At 44.4% G+C, this 18204-nt stretch overlaps 2 protein-coding genes and 1 non-coding gene across 4 annotated transcripts; 2 read left to right on the forward strand and 1 right to left on the reverse strand.

Moving 5' to 3' along the window:
• Positions 1–4546: 4546 nt before the first annotated feature.
• On the forward strand, positions 4547–9825 carry TMEM167B (transmembrane protein 167B). 2 transcript variants are annotated; one of them, XM_032487248.1, is made up of 3 exons: positions 4547–4711; positions 6658–6850; positions 7341–9825. In XM_032487248.1, exons 1-3 carry the CDS (start codon positions 4702–4704, stop codon positions 7537–7539), a joined length of 402 nt encoding a protein of 133 aa, XP_032343139.1. In that variant the 5' UTR covers positions 4547–4701; the 3' UTR covers positions 7540–9825. The 2 variants fall into 2 exon arrangements, with proteins under 2 accessions (XP_032343139.1, XP_006179999.1); XM_006179937.3 differs by having other exon boundaries at positions 4554–4711; positions 6658–6789.
• A 1276-nt stretch (positions 9826–11101) lies between these two features.
• Positions 11102–11523, forward strand: LOC116666153. The gene has a single exon (XR_004323001.1).
• A 1367-nt stretch (positions 11524–12890) lies between these two features.
• C9H1orf194 (chromosome 9 C1orf194 homolog) lies at positions 12891–18025 on the reverse strand. Its single transcript, XM_006179967.2, has 5 exons — positions 17889–18025; positions 14582–14698; positions 13937–14052; positions 13465–13592; positions 12891–13043 (listed from the first exon to the last, which is right to left on the reverse strand). The coding sequence occupies exons 1-5, from the start codon at positions 17967–17969 to the stop codon at positions 12973–12975; spliced, it is 513 nt and encodes a 170-aa protein (XP_006180029.1). The 5' UTR covers positions 17970–18025; the 3' UTR covers positions 12891–12972.
• Positions 18026–18204: the final 179 nt, after the last annotated feature.

An 18204-nucleotide genomic window follows, 5' to 3' on the forward strand; every position in this document is an offset into this window, starting at 1 on the left:
AGGAGGACTGTGTCCCAGGTCTCGGTTGAGCCCCTGGGACATGCCCTGCCAAGTGTGGGAACTTGGCTTCGCACAGGAAAGAATTCAAGTGCAAGCCACCGTTGAGTTAAGGTAGATTTATTTAGAGAAATACATACTGCATAGAGTGTAAGGCAAGAGAAAGGCAAGGAAACAGGTGTGGGAATTGGATGCTCAGTCTAAAGTAAATGTTAGTACACACTCCATAGAGTGCGGGCCATCTCCAAAGGGTAGAGAGAGCGCAAAGGGCCACTAGGCGTTGTGTTGTCACTTTTTATGGTCTCAGTAGCTTCACATGCCTACAGGTGGGATCAATCCAACTGCCCTGGGGAAGGGGCTGGGATTCCCAGGGATTGGGCCACTGCCCATTCTTTGGCCTTTTGCAGTTAGCCTTGGGGCTGCCATGATGCCCGCGGGCATGTTATTTGATCACACTGTTACGATGAGCATATAATGAAGCTCAAGATCTACTAGAAGTTAAACCTCTTAATCCTCAAGGCCAACTAGGAGGTGAATCTTCCACCATTTTTGTTGCTGTCATTCCTTGAGTTGCTGTGCCCTGCTCCCTTCCCTCCTGTCTCATGGGTCCTTGGCTTAGCATAGGAAAGAATTCAAGAGCGAGCCACAGTTGAGTGAAGGTAGATTTATTCAGAGAGATACACTGAAAGGCAAGAGAAATGCCACAAGGTGTGGGGGTTGGGTGCTCAGATTAAAAGTAGGTACACATTCCATAGACAGAATGTGGGCTGTCTCCGAAGACAGCGAGAGAGAGGCGGCTGCGAGGCGCCAAGACGCCGTGTTGCTGGTTTTTATGGGCTTGGTGGCTTCATATGCTAATAAGTGGAAGGACCAGTCTTAGGGGAAGGGGCTGGTATTCCCAGGAAGTTGGCCATTTCCCACTCTTGGACCTTTTGTGGCTAGCCACGGGACTGCCATGGTCCCTGTGGGCATGTTACTTACCATGTGAATATATTACAGTGGGCATATAATGAAGCCCAAAATCTACTAGAAGTTAAATCTCTCATCATCCTGAGGCTCAAGGCCTACTTGGAGTTGAATCTTTCACCATTTTGATGTTAATTGCTGTGGCACTCCTTGAATGGCTGTGCCCTGCCCCCTTCCTGTCTCACCTTCAGCAAATGAGGTTTTGTTACAGCGGGCAGATAGCTAGATACAAACAGAGAAAGCGGGCCAAATGGCAGGAATTGGGCAGAAAGGAGAGACACGGGCCAAATACAGGAAAGTATACATCATGTAAGCACCAGGGGTCCCTGGGCAGAGAAGGAAAAGCAGGAACCTCTAGACTGATAAGTGGTCACAACTTTGGGGGTGATAAGCAGCCTGGAGGCCAACGAGGAAGATGAGAAAAGGCAGGAATTTCCAGTGTCCAAATGTAACCTTTTGCTCATTGTGCCCTCATTACAATAAAATTAGCCTTGCAGATTAAAGTACCCATCATGCACCAATGCCATGACACTTACGATCTAGACTAAATAAGGACAAAAATCCCTCCTCCCTTTGGGAAGCTAGAGTTGGGATGAAAATCTGGGAATACGACCCCAGATCTTTCCCTCCCCAATGTATATTCTGCCCATTCATTTTTACACCCTATGTAACCAACTTGATGAATAACACTCGGGACAGCTGCTCACCTGAGCCTATTCCCTCTCTGCTTGAGAATGTACTATCCATCCCTTAATAAATCCTCACTTTACTTTTTTTAACTACTGTGTCTCATCTCTGAATTCTTTCTGGGATGGGACAAGAACCTGGAAACGAGTTACATCTACCGGCAACAGTCTGAGCTGAGGCCTGAGAGATGAATGGAGTTAGGCAGTGAAGGAGGAAGGGAAGACTGTGCTGCGCCCCAAACTTATCTTGTACTTTCCCATCTTCAAGCCTTTGATTACACTGCTCTTTCCCACTTCAATACCTTTCTTTTCTATTGAAATGCTACATGACTTCTGGGCCCAGCTAAAATGTCTGCCCCTCCATCCAGTTTTCCCTGAGCTCTCCAGCTGAAAGCACATACTTACACTCCCACAGCACTTAGTTTTCATTTTCCTGCAACACTTCTTTCTACTGTATTTTCTGATTACTTATACACACAGCTTGTCTCCTATACGTAGTGTGTTTCTCATTCACCTTTGAGCTCCCAAAGGCTAGCACATTCCTTAGACTTAGGGGTCCCGGAACAAATATTTGTAGCATAAATTAATGCCTCTTTGACATCCCTTTTCAAATATGTTGTGATTCAAATGAAGCTATTGTTGCAAGCTGTGCCTCTGGGAGTGAACTTACTCTTTGGTTAAACCAGAATGCCATAGTCATGGTCCCCGTGACTGATGAGCGTTCACCACAGGGACTGCAACAAGCCTAACAAACAGGCCACTGTTCTTGACTGACAGGCGTTTGGCAACAACTGCCCGTCCTCCAGTGGAGGCTGAAATGAACTGAGGAAGGACTGTCTGAACTGAGTCTCCAGGCTGTGGGGCTCTATTGATTCCTTGCTTTTGGGCTGCAAGAGCCAGTGACCCAGGCTTTGGTGTGAGGCTATGGGGCTTTTCGGGATGACAGAAACACTGATGCTTAGAACAAAATCATCAAAGATCGGTATCAGTGGACAGCATCCTAATTTGAGGCAGTGTGATAACAGGGGAAGGGAGCTTTGAAGTCAGACAGACTAGCTCTGTGATCTCACCCTTTTGCCTTCTTTGAGCTCAGATTGCTCACTGGAAAAATATTCTGCAAAACAGTTGTGAAGATCAAAGATAATGTCTTTACACACACAATGCCTGTGCTCTACTAAAATGTGTTTATTCATCTATCTTCCCCAATATAGTTTGTTCCCTGAGGGCAGGGACTCGTTTTTTCCTCTATTTCTGAAAACTTGGCAAAGTGCCCAGCACATAGTAGACACTAGTAAATATTTTTTAAATAAATGAACAACAACACTAAAAGGTAACATTTGTTGGAGAACTTACTTCATGCCAGCCATTGTTGTAAATAGTAATTCATTTAATCCTTCAACAACCCTAGAAAGGAGCAACCATTATAACCCAATTTTATAGGGAGAAAACAGAATAGAATTTTTAAAAATATGAAATTCTTGGTACAACTAATTTTGAAGTAAAAATCTGCTGAGATTCACTTTATTTAATAAAAAAGGTAAAATACCTTTTAAAACCTGGGAAAGAAAAAATATGGTGGTGGGAAAAAGGAAGGAAATAAATGTTAGAGTGGGAAGAGCAGGAAGAAGAAAGACAGACACAAGGAAAAAGAAGAAACAGTAGGATATTGTGGACTAGCGCTATCCTTTGAACTAGTAAGGAGACAAATTTTTCAGCTGTGATTTCTGTCCTTAGCAGTTTTTTCCGGCAGGAGGATTTGTCTATGTACGTGCACGCATTTATTTGCTTTGTCTTATTTTGTCCTCTACTGCTTCCTTAGTTTTTATTGTTTTTTGTTTGTTTCTGCATTTATGAATATTTCCGCAAGGAGCCTGTCCTGCGTCGGAGTTGTTTTTTTTTTTTTTTTTTTTTTTTTTTTTTTTTTTTTTTTTTTTTGGCTGGCTTCTCCACTCCAGTTTTATTTGGTAGCTGTTCTTCTGCGTAACCAAGCCGGCTGTAGCCAGCAGATGGCACTGTAGCAAGAGGGATAGAGGGTCCCTTTAGGACCTTGACAACAACTGCGGACTAGTAACCTTATTTCAGCCTCGGAGAACTCAGTTGCACTTTCGCCCGCACTCTAATAAGGCAGCTGGTCGAGTTGTGTGCAATTAAAGATTTCAATGTGTAAAACGGGATCTGTGGCTATGTCTCCTCCACCCTGCCCCTACCATTAAACTGACGATATCTTTCGTCAAGTTGTGGAAGTGTTGTGAGAAGGGCTGTCTCGATGTCGCCGATTCCGGGTCAAAGTGGCCGAGGTGATCCCAGCATTAACTAAACACAGGAGATATTCGAGACAATCCTAATAGTTTAAAGAAAAATCTATACAAACAGGCAATTCTCTGAACGTTTCCCGACAACGTGAAGCTTTAGCATATGAAATATGAGACTTGTTTGTTATAATGTTCCTAATTTCATTTGAAAGTTCAGACGCAGCCTAACTATCCAGATTTCCCTAAGGAGTAAGAGCGAGCCGCGCAGCAAGGGCAGTCCGGAGGCCGCGGGTGCCGCCTCTTAACCCCTGCAGTCCGGGTTCTTTTAAATGAAAGCTGCAGACGGAGACCTTTCCGTTGTAGGTGGGCTGCAGCTTACAGACACACCAAAACGCACACACAGAGCATCTGCCACAGCGTAAAGTGTAAAACTGCACGCCTTTACCTTTTCAAACACAACGACGCGAGCAGGTTAGGATACGTCCCAGCACTAACTCTACAGGGGCACTCAAACGGGACTTGGTTACCATGGCCACGCAAGAAGCCTCATGGATCGCGCTCTTCTTACCCGCCTGTATTCACGCGAGCTCCCCCGACGCAGGCTCCCTAGCTCGGCAATCTGCTAGTCACTTCTGATTTGCGTTCAGCGCTCGCCTCTCTGCCCTTGCGCCTGCGTCTACGGCTCCTGCCCCGTCGCCTCGGCCCGGATCGGGAAGTGTCAAGCGGTAGCTGGGTTACCCCGACTTCGCCGCTACCACCGGTGCCCCCGGACCCCCTGTCCAGGCCCAGGCCCAGTCGCCATGACGAACGGTGAGAGCCAATTCCCAGATTGGACGATGGGAGTGCAGGACAAGGGGAAACGTTGAGGGCGGAGCCGGGACTTACGTGGCTGTTCTCCCCGCCCCCTCCCACCCAAGTCCCCTCCTTGGCCTCTCGGTGCCCCAACTCCTGTTCCCTATACTCCTCCGCAGGATCCCCCGTCCTGTGCCCATCTGGAACCCCAGTGCCTCTTGTGCCCACCCGAGTCTTTGGTCCCTACCCTGTGTTTTCCCTTCTTGCCTCCTAGAAGTTCGTTCTGGCCCTTACAAGCCACTTCGAGAGGCCAGTCCGGGTTGAACTATTGCTTTATTTTAGCACGGGGGGAAAGTGAGGCTCCTCCTCACAGCCCTCTGCGTTCTCATACTTTTGGATAGTAGGCTTGTTGGGAGGACCAAAAAATCACAAAGGATTTCAAGCCCCACACTTTCGAGGGGTGAATTCAGACCCTTAAAAAAGTTCTTGTTTTGTTAAAACGACGGAAAGCTTTCTCTTAATTTGATTATCAAGTCTTGCCTGGGCGATCCCATCTGGAGACCGTGGCTAGTGTCGCAAGGGTTGGTTTAAGATACTGCCACTTCTACAGATGATGTGGCAATTGCCACCCTGTTTATCTGACCTAATTTTCCAGACCTCTTCAAACACTTTATAGGCATGATTTCGGAATTACGGGGAAGGGCAGGAAACAGGGCCTTTGTGAGGAAACAGGGTTTTTAGAGTCCATCTTACAGGAAAGAAGATGACAATTCTTCTTGGGCAGTATGATTTGAGGGGCACAGGAAAGCATTTCTCAAAAGTACCTTCTCCATAAGCCTGGCACTGAAGATTCAGATTTCACCTCCTTACGACTTTTGGCTTTGCAGAAACTTATGGGAGAAAAAGACTAGCACGTAAAGGTATTGTTCATCATAAAAACTAAGTGTATGTATTAAGTGTATGTATTAATTTACTGGACCCTTTCCTGTGTGACACCTCGCTGGGAGATAGGCTTACTGCAGGGAGAGAGGGAGATAGAGTGGTTCAGAATTGGCAGATGCTGGTTTTGTAAAAATATCCTTTTGGGGCTTCTTGGATGGTCAGAAGTCTGAGGTTACTAGACACAGTACAAGAAGGGACATCACCCAGAGGAAGAAGTCAATCATCTGAACCAAGAAATAAGGGAGCAATTGGACACATAATATTTACTGAATAGATTTTAGTCACCCATCCCCTTTTGTTTATTTATTTATTTATTTTTTTGCACTTGGGTGATTCACTGTGATTATAAGAAAATAGCTCAGTTTACATATGTAAAAAATATCATTGTTAAAAGCTGTTTTTCCCCCAATTGACCCACTATGTCGAAGCCTCGGATACTTTTTTTTTAAAAAAAGAATCTGTTACTGTGGCAGAAATTTGGTTTGTAAATAGAACATCATGCATGAAGTGTAAGATAAGCATAGGAAAATTGTAGTCATATGGATTCTAACTCTTGCAATTTCCATTAAACTTTACTTTTGCCTTAACATATTCTTCACCACCAGATGCACGTCTGAGAGACTTGGCTAAATATCTAGCTCTTCTGTATCACATGAGTGATTTATAATAAGAACTTGTTTAATTCTCTCAGCTCAGGCTCCAAGGATTCTTATGCCTCTCTCAACCTGTTGCCAACACTGGCCATTCCTAGGAGGTTGATTCCACACAAACAGACACATTCTTCTCAGAATTTATAGTTCTTGAAAAGGGAAAGGATGGGGCAGTGAAATTTTTGTAAGGGAGATGACTGCAAATGATTTGAGGAACAATAAGCTAACCTTGCTAGTCCCAGGACCTTGGCTCCCTGTTGTCAAAGGCTGGCACTGTTACCATCTTGCTGTTATATCACACTCTGTTCTCCAGTGAGATCACCTGTCCCAAGCTAGATCCACACCAAAGGTTTTCATCTCTTTCTGTAACAGTGTACTCCTTGGATGGGATTCTCGTGTTTGGTTTGCTCTTTGTCTGCACCTGTGCCTACTTCAAGAAAGTACCTCGTCTCAAAACCTGGCTGCTATCAGAGAAGAAGGGAGTTTGGGGTGTGTTTTACAAAGGTAAGATATCTGTTCAGGGAGAGATTGCCATCTCTGGACAGCGAGGTGCTTCAGAATGGGGGTCAGGTAGGCTGGGATTGTGCTTGGTTCCACTTTTACATAATTGTTTATTTGAGCTCCACGTTAACATTCATATTCTCCACAGAGTAAAAGTACATGAATGAAAGAATTTCAGGCTGGATTGGAATTGTTGGGAGGAATATTTTCCAACGAAAATTTTTTCTGAATTTTTGGAAAGAATATATTGGAGCTGCTTTTAAGTTTTGATTTTATTAACTAAAAAGCTTTTTTACTTTTTATTTTGGGCATCTTCATCTGGAATCCTACTTACCTAAATCTTTTTTCAAAATAGGACGAAATATAAACAAACAGTATATTCACCTAGAACCTAGGGCCTAAGGGTAGTATTTAAATACATTCCTGGGTGTGTTCTTGAGACCCTTGATGGGTCTCTTCCTCTCTGACTATAAATTTCAAAATATCACCTTGAAAGCCAGGACTTATATGAAGGGCAGGGTGTGATTTCTTTTCTCTTTATTTTTTCTTGCTAGCTGCTGTGATTGGAACCAGGCTGCATGCTGCTGTGGCAATCGCCTGTGTTGTAATGGCCTTTTACGTCCTGTTTATAAAATGAATCCTAAAGCATCCATTTCACCAACTGCCAACCAGGGGGATGAGGGTGAAGAACCTGTCGGGGCCTGGGCCCAGCGTAGGAGAGCTCAGCTAAAATCATCAAAGTCCCCAGGATGACACCACAGCATCTGTCCCTACGATATGTGGGGAAAATTCCTCATGGTTACAAACATTATGCTTCAGGGGACTCCAAAAAGCCAACTTCCTTTGACCTGTGTGTAAATCAGTCCTCAGCAGAGAGCATCTAACATCCAGATAAATTACACCCCTCAGTGATACGATTACTTGTCTCCTGCTTAAAAATCTGTCATCTATTTTGTTCTTCAGTCCCTCATCAGATCTTTTCAAACTGAAGCTCATTAGGGAAGGACATAGGCTGTGGTCAAACTTCTTGGAAGGAGAAAGAATTTTCAAGACTTGACTTTTTTTTAACAGTTTGATTTGGATTTGGGAAATTGCAGGGGGCTGGGGGGAGGGGCAGGGTGGGAAATAGGCGTTATACAATGCCAAGAAACTTCTTGGCTCTGAAAATTTGTCTTTCATATACCCATCTGGGGACATAAGAGAGACGCATGATCCTCACTGCAAAAAAGAGAACAGATGAAACAGCTATGGTTGTGTGCTGGTAGCTCAGGAGTTTTGCCAAGAGAATCTGGGCCTGAATAAAATTTGGAAATTATCTTTCTGTGATGAGACCAGAAAGGAGTAACGTAGACAAGAAACATTGTTCTGTTCACCAGTATTCCCTAAAGGAAACTTCACTCCATCAAATGGTATATGGAAACTGTTGCTACTCCTAAAGCTTTTAAAATACTTTCTAAATTAGTGAGTGCTCAATACTGTTACTGTTTTAAATGCCACCACTAGGGGAAAGAGAAACTATTGAAGAAATAATTGTTTAATATATTTGCTGTTAGGGTAGAAAAAAATAAACAAATCTAGTATATTAATTTGTATACTAGTAAAGTCATCTAGAATTTATTGTGATGTTAGATGGAAGTTTTGTCATGTTTTTCAAGATACAAACTTATTCTTTGTTTAAATCTGGGTTATTATGGGAATTTTTAGTTGTGTTTCTTGGCCCACTCTTAATTTTTTCTTAATATTGCAGTATTCTATAGCTGTTTCTTGGAAATTATAAGAACATGAGAAATTAGAATGAATGAGAGAAGTTGCTGACCATGCATAGACATGTTTGGACAGTTCATAGAATCCATGAATGAAATGAGGGTTCTTCTAAAGTAGAGGAAAACAGAGGTTTGCAATTGAGGTTGTTGGACTTTTCCATGGAGTATGGTAACTCCTGAGCAAATAATTTTAGATGATTCAACATTTGAAGGGAAGACTTATCCATTTCCTCCTACTCATATCTGCAGAAGGACTAACTGTTGCATTTATGAAGTACAGAATTTCTCTATTTAAAAAAAAAAAAAGAGTTGGTCTAAAATTAAATTATTGTAAAAAGCAAGCATAGACAGAGGTCTACCAGTTGAATTGCTCACTAAAGTAAAATTTGTGGACAAGTTAGCTGTGGTTGACCCCTTTGTGGTAGTAAATTGGCTTTTGTTTTATTCCAAAAGAACAAAAGCTGCTAGGAAGTTTAGGTTCTGAAATATGCAATTTAGTGCTTTGAGGGTTCCTAGAAGTATAGAAAGTCATCAAATAAACACTACATGTCTGATCAGCTGGGAGTTGTGGCTGTTATCACTACAGGAATTGGTCCACAAGGTAAATGTCAATGATTGATATGTTGTGCGTTGTCATTTCTGAGGATCTTTCACATGAGAGAAAGGAAAGCTAGTGGAACAGAAGGAAGAGTTACACCTTGTAGGTGTGAGTTTGGAACCTGTTGGCCAGTGGGAATGTCACTCCCTGGAAATACAGGTTCAGCATGTTTTGCACTTGTTATTTTGTAGCTTTAATGACTTTTGTTTTCTAATAGGGCTACTATCTCTAAGCTTGGTACTTAGAGCTGTTTCATATTTTAAACTCGTCCCATTGCACAGTTCTAGTTTGTTCAAGTCAATTTTTACAGCCTCCTGGGTGGGTCAGCTTGACCTAAACTCTTGAACTGTTATATTTGAGATGTTTTCTTGCCAGAATGTACCAAAAAGTACACGAAGTAAAGGTAATTTACAGCAAGAAACAAACACACAGCTTACTTCATGTCGACTTTATGTGAGCAGATAAGCAGAAACCTATTTAACTCATTACTTTGATTGATGTGTCGTATATTTTTAACTGAAAATTGTAGGAAGTTGTTCCTCTAAGGGAGTCTTTTAGGTGTGGAAGAATGGGATAGCAATATTGCCTCAGATTCAAACTGGCATCACCATAAACCCTTATACTGAGGTGGAATGAAGTCAGCTTTTTATAGTTGAAATAAAAATTTTTTATTCACCATTGTCTGCACAAATCCTTGAAAATAAAATTACTTTCCCTACCATTTTTCTTCATTTAGTTGGTCAAATACATGCTGAATTATTGAACTTTGTTCAATACTCCTTTGGGTTCTGTCCATAGTACAACTTTGTAGTTTACATTACTGAATACTGTCAGTCCTATTAACTCCTTGTGATGGCCACTGAAATGTATGATACAGTTCAGAATCTATGAAGGTACAGCTTTCCCTTTTGAGGGAACTGGTATATATAAGCACATATATATGAATACATTTTGAGGTGTAGGAAATAATGTAGATAACACTCCCTGACACATTTTACTTACTACTGCTACTAAAATACAAGTATCATCTGCCATTGCCAGCCATGATTTTCTTCCTTCAAATAAGATGATCAGTTAGCTAACCACACACCTAGGAAATCCTTGAGCCAATGGGACTGTGGCACATACAATGGATACTCTCCCCTATTTGTTTATTCCAAGTGCATGGTGGGACTAGCACAAGTACAAATGATAACCTCATAATGATAATTTCACAAAGTTATTCTGGTTTATCTTCCTCCTTCACATAGTGTTTTATTGAAAAAGGAGAAAGAAGGAACTGAATCATTAAAATTGTGCTGTCTGATATGAAAGGAGCTAACTCTACTTATAAAATCATTCCTCCCCCCTCCCCGCTGCCCCCCCCCCAACGTATCCTGGAGTTTGAGATATGTTTTAATGGATATGAAAGTAAATGACGAGTCAGCAATATGACCACCATAGCAAGTTCTGGGTAGCAAGAGCTCTGTAAGGACAGGGATATGCCTTCCTACATTTACTCTTTTCACAGATATTGTGACTACCTAGTCCTTGGATTTAAGTGATCTATTCTCACCTTTCCCTTTGGTGAACGTTTGCCTTCTCCCAAGCGAGAAGGAGCTCCTGGGGGAGCTGACGTTGTGATCAGGATTTGCCTTCTCCCTGGGAAAGGAATTATTTACCTATAAATACCTTGAGATTGAATCATCTAATATCCAGAACTTCATCAAAGGTCAAAGAAAAACTATAGATATGGATATAAATGTGCAGCTCCGCAAAGATCAAATGACAATCACGGGTCAGTATCGTCGGAATTTGCTCCGCTTTTACCGGGGCCTTGGGTTCCCCTCCGAGCCACGCGAGGGCAGCAGAGCGCGCACCCGCAGAGGGCCTGTGCTCGTGTTTCCTCCCAGAAGCCTCCGGTGCAGGGGAGGGGCGGGCGGAAGGGTTTAAAGGAGGGTGAGGCCTTCCGCTCCTCTGCCGGAGGGAGAGTGGCCTCGGGTGAGGTTCGTGTGTATTGTATCGGGGTGTTTCGTGGAAGGCGCGTGCGGGCCGAGTGTGTGAGTGGACGTGTGAATGTGTGAATGCGCGCATGGTGCGTGCAAGGCGAATGCGTGCGCCACTCCCGCGCCCCTCCTCCGGCCTACACCTTGATCTTATTTGATCGGGTCGTGACTCCAGCCCCGCCGGGCCGACCCGAAATGAAAAGCTCCCCTCCTGCGAAGCCCTTTCCTTGGGGCGCTGTGCAGCGAGGCCCCTTGGGCGGTGGCAACGCCGCGGTCCCCGAGGTCCCGGAGCCGGTCCAACGGGGCCCGGCGCTCAGAAGTGATGAATTGATCAGATAGACGAGGCCGGGCTTGTCCCGGGCCACTGATTATCGAGGCGATTCTGATCTGAGCCCGGCCCAGGGCCGCCGGTGGCGTTGGGGCTAACGTGTCCACGGTCGGCGGCGGGCCCGGGGTGCTGACGGGCGATTGAATAAGCCGTTGCCCCGCGCGAGGGAGCGGGAGCGGAAAGGGGACAGAGGCCTTGTTCCCCGCTGCAGTTTTTCTTCCGTAGCCTCCTCCCTTTTTTCGTTCAGGCCCGCCTTGTCATGATGACTCTATGGTACCAACACTGGTGCCCCTGGTCTAAGGCCTGTCGCGAAGGGATATAGGTGTACACACATGTCTATATATGTGTGTATATATCCATAAGAGAACTAGGAAGGACATCTTTTAAGAATTCAGATTCCAGGGATCCGCACCATACTTACTTAATTTGAATTATCAGTGAGATCTTGGAATCTTTATTTTTAGAAGTCTCCATGCATAGATTGCAATGATAAATTTTTTGATGTTAAGTATCAAATAATCCGCATGAGATGGTTCTTAAGAGTCATCCCTCTCTGCCAATTTCAGCCATTCTAAATAATGAGAACTGAAAATATTGCACTCAGCAGCAAACACTATGTAAATATACTGGAGTATCTCCGTGGGAGAGCGGTTGTGATAGCTCGGTGGTATTTAAGGACCTGCACCTGAGTACGAGGAAGAAACACTTTCATACCTGAATTATTCAACAATGCATATACTGTCCAAACTTAGAAATGGGAATTTACAGTACAATATTCCAAAAGATTCCTGTGAGTGACTTAATAATTTTAAAAACTACATTAATGCATCAGTTTTTAGGTACTTTCAGACCCTAGCACCAGATTGCTGAGCCCTGTTTCTAAGAATCGGGCTGTATATCAGCACAAATCAAGGCAAAGAAAAGAGAATTAACTCCCAGGCAAGGAGGCAGTAGCAGAATTAAAAGAATGAACAATGATGAGAAGCCAGGACCAGGGAGACAGAGTCCTCATGGAAAACTAAAGCCTAACAGACGACTAAATCTGGGAAGTCTGAAATCTCTTAAGTGTGACCTCAGCATAAATATTAATGCTACAAAGAGCCACTAAAACAACAGTGTTAAGCTCATTGAGAGAATGGACCATGTCCATTCTTGTTTCCCCAACACTTAGCTCAGTGTCTGAGACAGAAAGTTTTGCAAGAAATGTTGAATGGGTGTATATCTGTATGGTTGGAATGACTCCAGTTTACAAAATGTGAATACCTTTCTCCTGCCCAAAACAGTGATATTCTGTCCTAAATCCATATCTTTTCATCAAGATGACTTTCCAAGTTGCAAATATGCCCAAAGGACCAGTTTCTAAAAGTTGAGAAACTTCCATATTTTAAGAGTAGTCAAGTAGCAGTCCATGGGTAACAGACACTCCAGGATTCATCTTACACAAGTCTATTTAATGGAGGTGGGTGGCAAGATGTTCCACTATGGTTTGTGAGTCCAGGGGCCTGTCAACACTTAGGTGGAGAAGAAGCCACCATCATTCTTTCGAGAATAGCCTCCATTGGTGGCTGCGGTGTGAGGGGACACTGGAGAAGAGAAGAGGGAGCGGGCTGTGAATTTCAGATCCTTTGCCTTTTCTGGGAACCTGTTGTCATCCATATATTTCTGGGTACTGCTATGGAGAAGGTTCTGGTTTATAGAGGACTGGCAGCAGAGAGTTACAGGTCTTCCACTTCCAGGTTTCCGCCTTTTGCTGAAAATTTTTGTTCCCTAGACCTAAAGCTGAGGTAGAGGCTCTGAAAAACTGAATTCATTTCCCAGCTTTATAGGCAGCATGTCCCCTGGTAATAGTCTGATATGTGTCAACTGAATCACTGCTGTCCCAAGACTCAGTTATCCCTGGTGTTCTCTAATGGCCAACACCTCAACTCCCTGATTCCTGGGTCCATTTAGAAAAACTTTTGCACCATCGTCTGCCCCCTGCCCCTCAAGTCTTCTAACCCTTACCTATGGATCCCTGGATGCTGTGGATAGACTCCTTCTTAGGGTTGATCCAGTGTCTGATGTTAGCTCGGGAAGTGATGGGGGGTAGTTGGGGAGGGGGTAAAATTTCTCCAGGGAATTGGATCTTGATTCTAGAAGATGGTGTGGAGAAGAACAGGGGAGAGTGAAATCAATCACGAGAAGAAAGGTAAGGAGGAAAAGACAGTTGCATGCAACCTCAAAAATAAAGCAGCCAAAGGCCCTTTTAACCCTCTGTGACATTAACCAAAGATTTTGCTTATACAGATGGGCACAATCTTGGAGGATCTCTTCATTTTAGAAAGTTAAAAAAAAAGAAATTGTTTTACAGATACAGAAGTAAAAAATACAGAAATCTATACAAACAAGTACCTATTGATTGTTATTCCCGAGGTGTAACTTACGCGATTGGATGGCATTGTCCTTGGGGGAGAGAGGCTCTGCCTCCACCACTTACCCATGGGTATCCTGGATGGTCTCCTGGTGTACCAGTATCTCACTTTTGTTCTTGAATGTCCCCGTGTAGTGGTTGTACAAGGCTGATAAGCGGAAATCCAAGTCATCCTTGGGTATCTACAGAGGAAGCCAACCCCCCCAGGGTTAACTTGCCACCCCTGCACCCGCTCCAGTCGGGTTCTTTTGGGCTCTACTCTTCCCTCAAAGCAGAGCAAACCTTTTGGGCCTGAGAGCCACCAACTCCTTACACACCAAATCACTGTGCACGATGACTTCTTAACTCTTGTCCATACAGAACTGTCTCATGGTTAGGTCTAAGGCATCAGGGGCTCTCCTGGAGACTTGAGGGTCACTGTACTGCCCTTGACTTGGGCTTAATGGGCCTTGCCTCACTCATGGTTATAATGAGAAGAGTGAGAAGGCGGGTGACGGAATGATTTACTCTAAGTAATCAACTGGAGCAAAACCCAAGCCTTCTGACGTTACAGAGGCCAGAGAAGTTGGTATTTGGCTTTAGATTTGATAGGATCTTGGACTGGGGACAAGATAAAGATGCTAAAGCAGTTAGGGACAGACTCCCTTTCAAAAAGAATATTGATTTGTCTTAAGTGGATGTAAAGAGAAACAGCATTTCAATTTGGGTTACCTCAGGATCAAAAAAATTAGCATCCCGCCTCATGGAGGTGATTGTAGGTGTTGAGTTGAGCCGATGCCAGGGGTCCTGCTGTTGAGCAAGGTGAGTTGGGTTCTTATATGGCAGTTTCTGTAAAAGAGAAACAACACCCAGGACAGGTTACAGGAGGCCTTGCTGATATGGTAGCTTCAGTGACATCCATCCCCTTATTCTACCCTATTTTAACTGAATCTCAGACACCTACAAAGGGGAGAACGACATGGGGCAAGACTCCCAGGCTTTTGATCCTCCTAAGTGTTCAATCTTAGAACTGACAGGAATAGGCCAGGAATACAGGAAAAGGGGTGAAGAGGGATAGAGGGTGAAGAGTCGGGAGCAGAAAGGCAAGATAATGAGCTCAGATTTAGAAGTCCTGACTTTGAAGAAGAGGTGAGACGTCCTGATGCCATTAACAGGTAGGAAACTGGAAGTGTCAGCTGTTGGAGGAGAACTCAGAACAAGTAACAGATCTGGGGTCATGCACATGAAGGAGTGGTGGAAGCCTGCAGAAAGGAGTCTGACTGAAAAGGAAGGGGTGCTTCATGTGGACTGCACAATATTATAACTGGGGTGGGGGTGAAGGAAGGACACAACAAGAGGCAATCAGAGACAGAATCAAGTGAGGACATTTTTTCTGTAAGCAAGGAAGGGTCATTGTGCCTTCAGGAATGTCAAAAAATTCATTGGACATACAGTCCTCAATAAACCCCCACAAGTATGAATACAAAAAGTGCAAAACTGATTTCTTCATGACACGTACAATGCCGTATTGTTCACCACTGTATCCCAAGTACCCAGCACAGTGACCTAACGTTGTGTTCTAAAATGAAATACTGGTTGAATCAATGACTGAATTTCAGTCTACTACTATAATCTAGTAGAAATCTCATTCTACCTTCCAGTGCTGGTACCCTCTCCCTCCCTGTGTATGACAAAGTGCTGCGTGACTCAGCTCAACAAGGCATTAATTGAAGAGTATGGACCAGGCACTATGCTATCACCAAAAAAGATTAAAATGAAATGAGAAAACTACAAATATATATGATGCAAGCCTAGGCAGCTCTCCTCCCATTCCTAGGCTACGTCAGCCTCATCGTCTTTCTGAGCAGAAGAGGAAGATTGCCTTTCACTGAGAAACTCAAGCCTGTCAAGCATGAGTGCCACCTTAACATCCTTTTTCCTTCCATCTCAGAGAAAGGGAAGTCCCTTTTATTCAAGAATAACCCTTCTTCTCTGAACCCAGCCTTTCCCAGGACCTGCACTATCCTGGCTTCCCCGTCCCCAGCCTCTCCCTCATTCCTTTTTTTATTGTCTAGATACCACTCTATGACCTTCCCTTACCGAGCCACGCTTCTTTAAGAGTCAACACTTCCTACTTCCACTTCCTCCCCATTCCTACCCACTCTTCAGCCCACTGCAGGCTGCCCTGTGCCTCAAGCACCCACTGAAACTGCTCCTGCTAGTGACCAATAATCTTTGTGGCTAGGTCAGGTGTATCCTTTCCAGAGCCGATCTTATTTGACCTCTGTGGTTTCTGGCACCACGACTCTGATTCCATGAAATGTTCTCTCCATCCTGTGTGGGTCCAGCTCCTCCTGGTTTTCCTCCTGCCTCTGGTTGTTACTTCTCAGCTTCTTTCTCAGCTCTTCTTTCTCTCTCTGCCCCTTAGTGCTATTCTCCAGGGGTTTCGTTTCTGCTTTGCTGACTCACCTTCACTGGATGAGCTCATTCCCTCCTCAGGCTTCAACTACCTTATGAATATTGTGTCTTCAACCCACAACTCTCAACCATGTTGCCTACTATTCATCTCCATGTAAATGTCCCACAGACTCCACAAAAGCAACAGCTACATAATTGATCTCAACATCTTTCTCCCCAAATTTGTTTCCCTGGATGCCTCATTCAGTAAATGGTATCAATTAAGCCCTCAGAGACCTAGAAGCTACCCTAGGCTCATCCCCTCTCTTGGTCCATATCCAGTCAAAGTCCTGTCAGTCCTGCCTTTTGCATCTTATTGCCATCCCCTGTGTCACTGCTTTAGATTCCTTACTTCTCCTGGAGGTTGTTGCACAAGCCTCCTAGCTGACCCCTCTTGTCCCCACTAACCTCTTATCCAATCTACTGCCACCTGTGCTTTTTACAACACCCATCAAGTACATCACTCCCGTACTTGAATGTCCCAAGATGATTCTCCAGTGCTTCCAGGATGGAAACCTAGTTCACTAGCATGGTGTACACAGCACACCCAGGCCAACAAGTTCACTTCTCCAGCTTCCGCCCTCGCCACTTCTCCATTTCACACCAACACTTCAGCCACTTTGGGGCCCTTGTCCCCAAGAGGCCACCCTCACTCTCCTCTCCATGTATATGCACCTGCTGCTCCCTACCTCTGCTCCCTTTGCTGTGAATGTCCAGTTCCTGCTTCCTCCCTCCTAACTCACATTCCACCTCCTCCCTCCCCTGGTCCAGCTAACTCACATTTGGTTGTCAAAACTCACCTGCTCTGGGAAGCTTTCCTTTAAGCTCCCATTTCCCATGACACTTACATATAACTGTCATGACACATGTGTTATTGTGCAAGCACTTTTGCTGTTGCTGTTGTCAGCTGGCTTTTGTACTGGAGTTCCCTGAGAATAGGAGTTACACCTAATTTATCTGTACATCCTCAATGTTTAGCAGATGTCTGGCATATGGTGAATAATAAATGTTGAATGAACAAAAGAGAGCTCTTTGATTTTGTTATTAAGCTATAATTACCATCTAATTCACCTTATTTTGCATCACTTCAAACATTTCAACTACTTCTACCAGAAAAAAGATCATCTAAGTTTCCGAATCACTGGCCACCATCTTTAAACACGTATATATACACAAACATATGCCAGCATGAATCGGAAGACAGAGACAGCGTGAAGACAGATGTATAAACCCTGCCCTGGTGGCTTTTAGAGGATTCGCTCCCACTCCATATTTCATATCTCTTCAGAGAACAATTTTCCAAATAGGAGAGGGTGGCTTGGAGGAATTTGGGCCCTGTGTAAGTCCCATTATGCCAATCATTGCTTTGAGCTGTGAGTGCCCGGTGTTCCTCTGGACTAAAGCTCTACTTTCTTCTGCTCAAATGCACCTCTGAAACATTGGCAGACCTGAATGTGGGGACATGGAGGCAGGCAGAAAACTGACTCAGTGTCCTCATCAGAGTCCTTTAAGTTACTGTCACACCGACAGAAAGAAGGGTGCCGTCGACCCTGCTGGGAATCTACGCAAGAATCCTCAGTACCTTGGAAGCCAGCGGTTTTCCCAAGTAGGAGTCATCGTTATCCAACGTAGGGTGCTGGAAAGGGTCTCGCGTGACAGACATTGGTAAAATGCCGAGCGAGAGGCTCTTGAGAGGGATGAGAGGCCCGCGCAGCCGCACACAACTTTGGATCCCGGGTCCCAATTGTTTGGAACGCCCAATTTCAGTTGCCAGGCAACTGCCCCACCGTCTATTACTGAGGTGAATTCCCTCCGAGAAGGGCGCCACCTGGCGGTCCAATGCAGGAGGCCCCTCCGGAAGAAGCTACTGGAAACGCAGAGCGAAAGCGCCGCTGGGG

Source organism: Camelus ferus, chromosome 9 (assembly GCF_009834535.1).
Source record: "Camelus ferus isolate YT-003-E chromosome 9, BCGSAC_Cfer_1.0, whole genome shotgun sequence".
In the NCBI taxonomy this organism is placed as follows: domain Eukaryota; kingdom Metazoa; phylum Chordata; class Mammalia; order Artiodactyla; family Camelidae; genus Camelus; species Camelus ferus.

Excerpts from the sequence above, each read along its gene's own strand:
- C9H1orf194 (XM_006179967.2), bottom strand. The coding sequence starts at position 17,969 with ATGTCTGTCACGCGAGACCCTTTCCAGCACCCTACGTTGGATAACGAT. Across the intron at positions 13,593-13,936 it reads ACCATCCAGGATACCCATGG|AATCAAGATCCAATTCCCTG; the intron begins GTAAGTGGTGGA and ends ACCATCTTCTAG. Across the intron at positions 13,044-13,464 it reads CAGCATCCAGGGATCCATAG|TGTCCCCTCACACCGCAGCC; the intron begins GTAAGGGTTAGA and ends TCTCTTCTCCAG.
- TMEM167B (XM_032487248.1), top strand. Across the intron at positions 6,851-7,340 it reads CGAGGTGCTTCAGAATGGGG|CTGCTGTGATTGGAACCAGG; the intron begins GTCAGGTAGGCT and ends TTTTCTTGCTAG.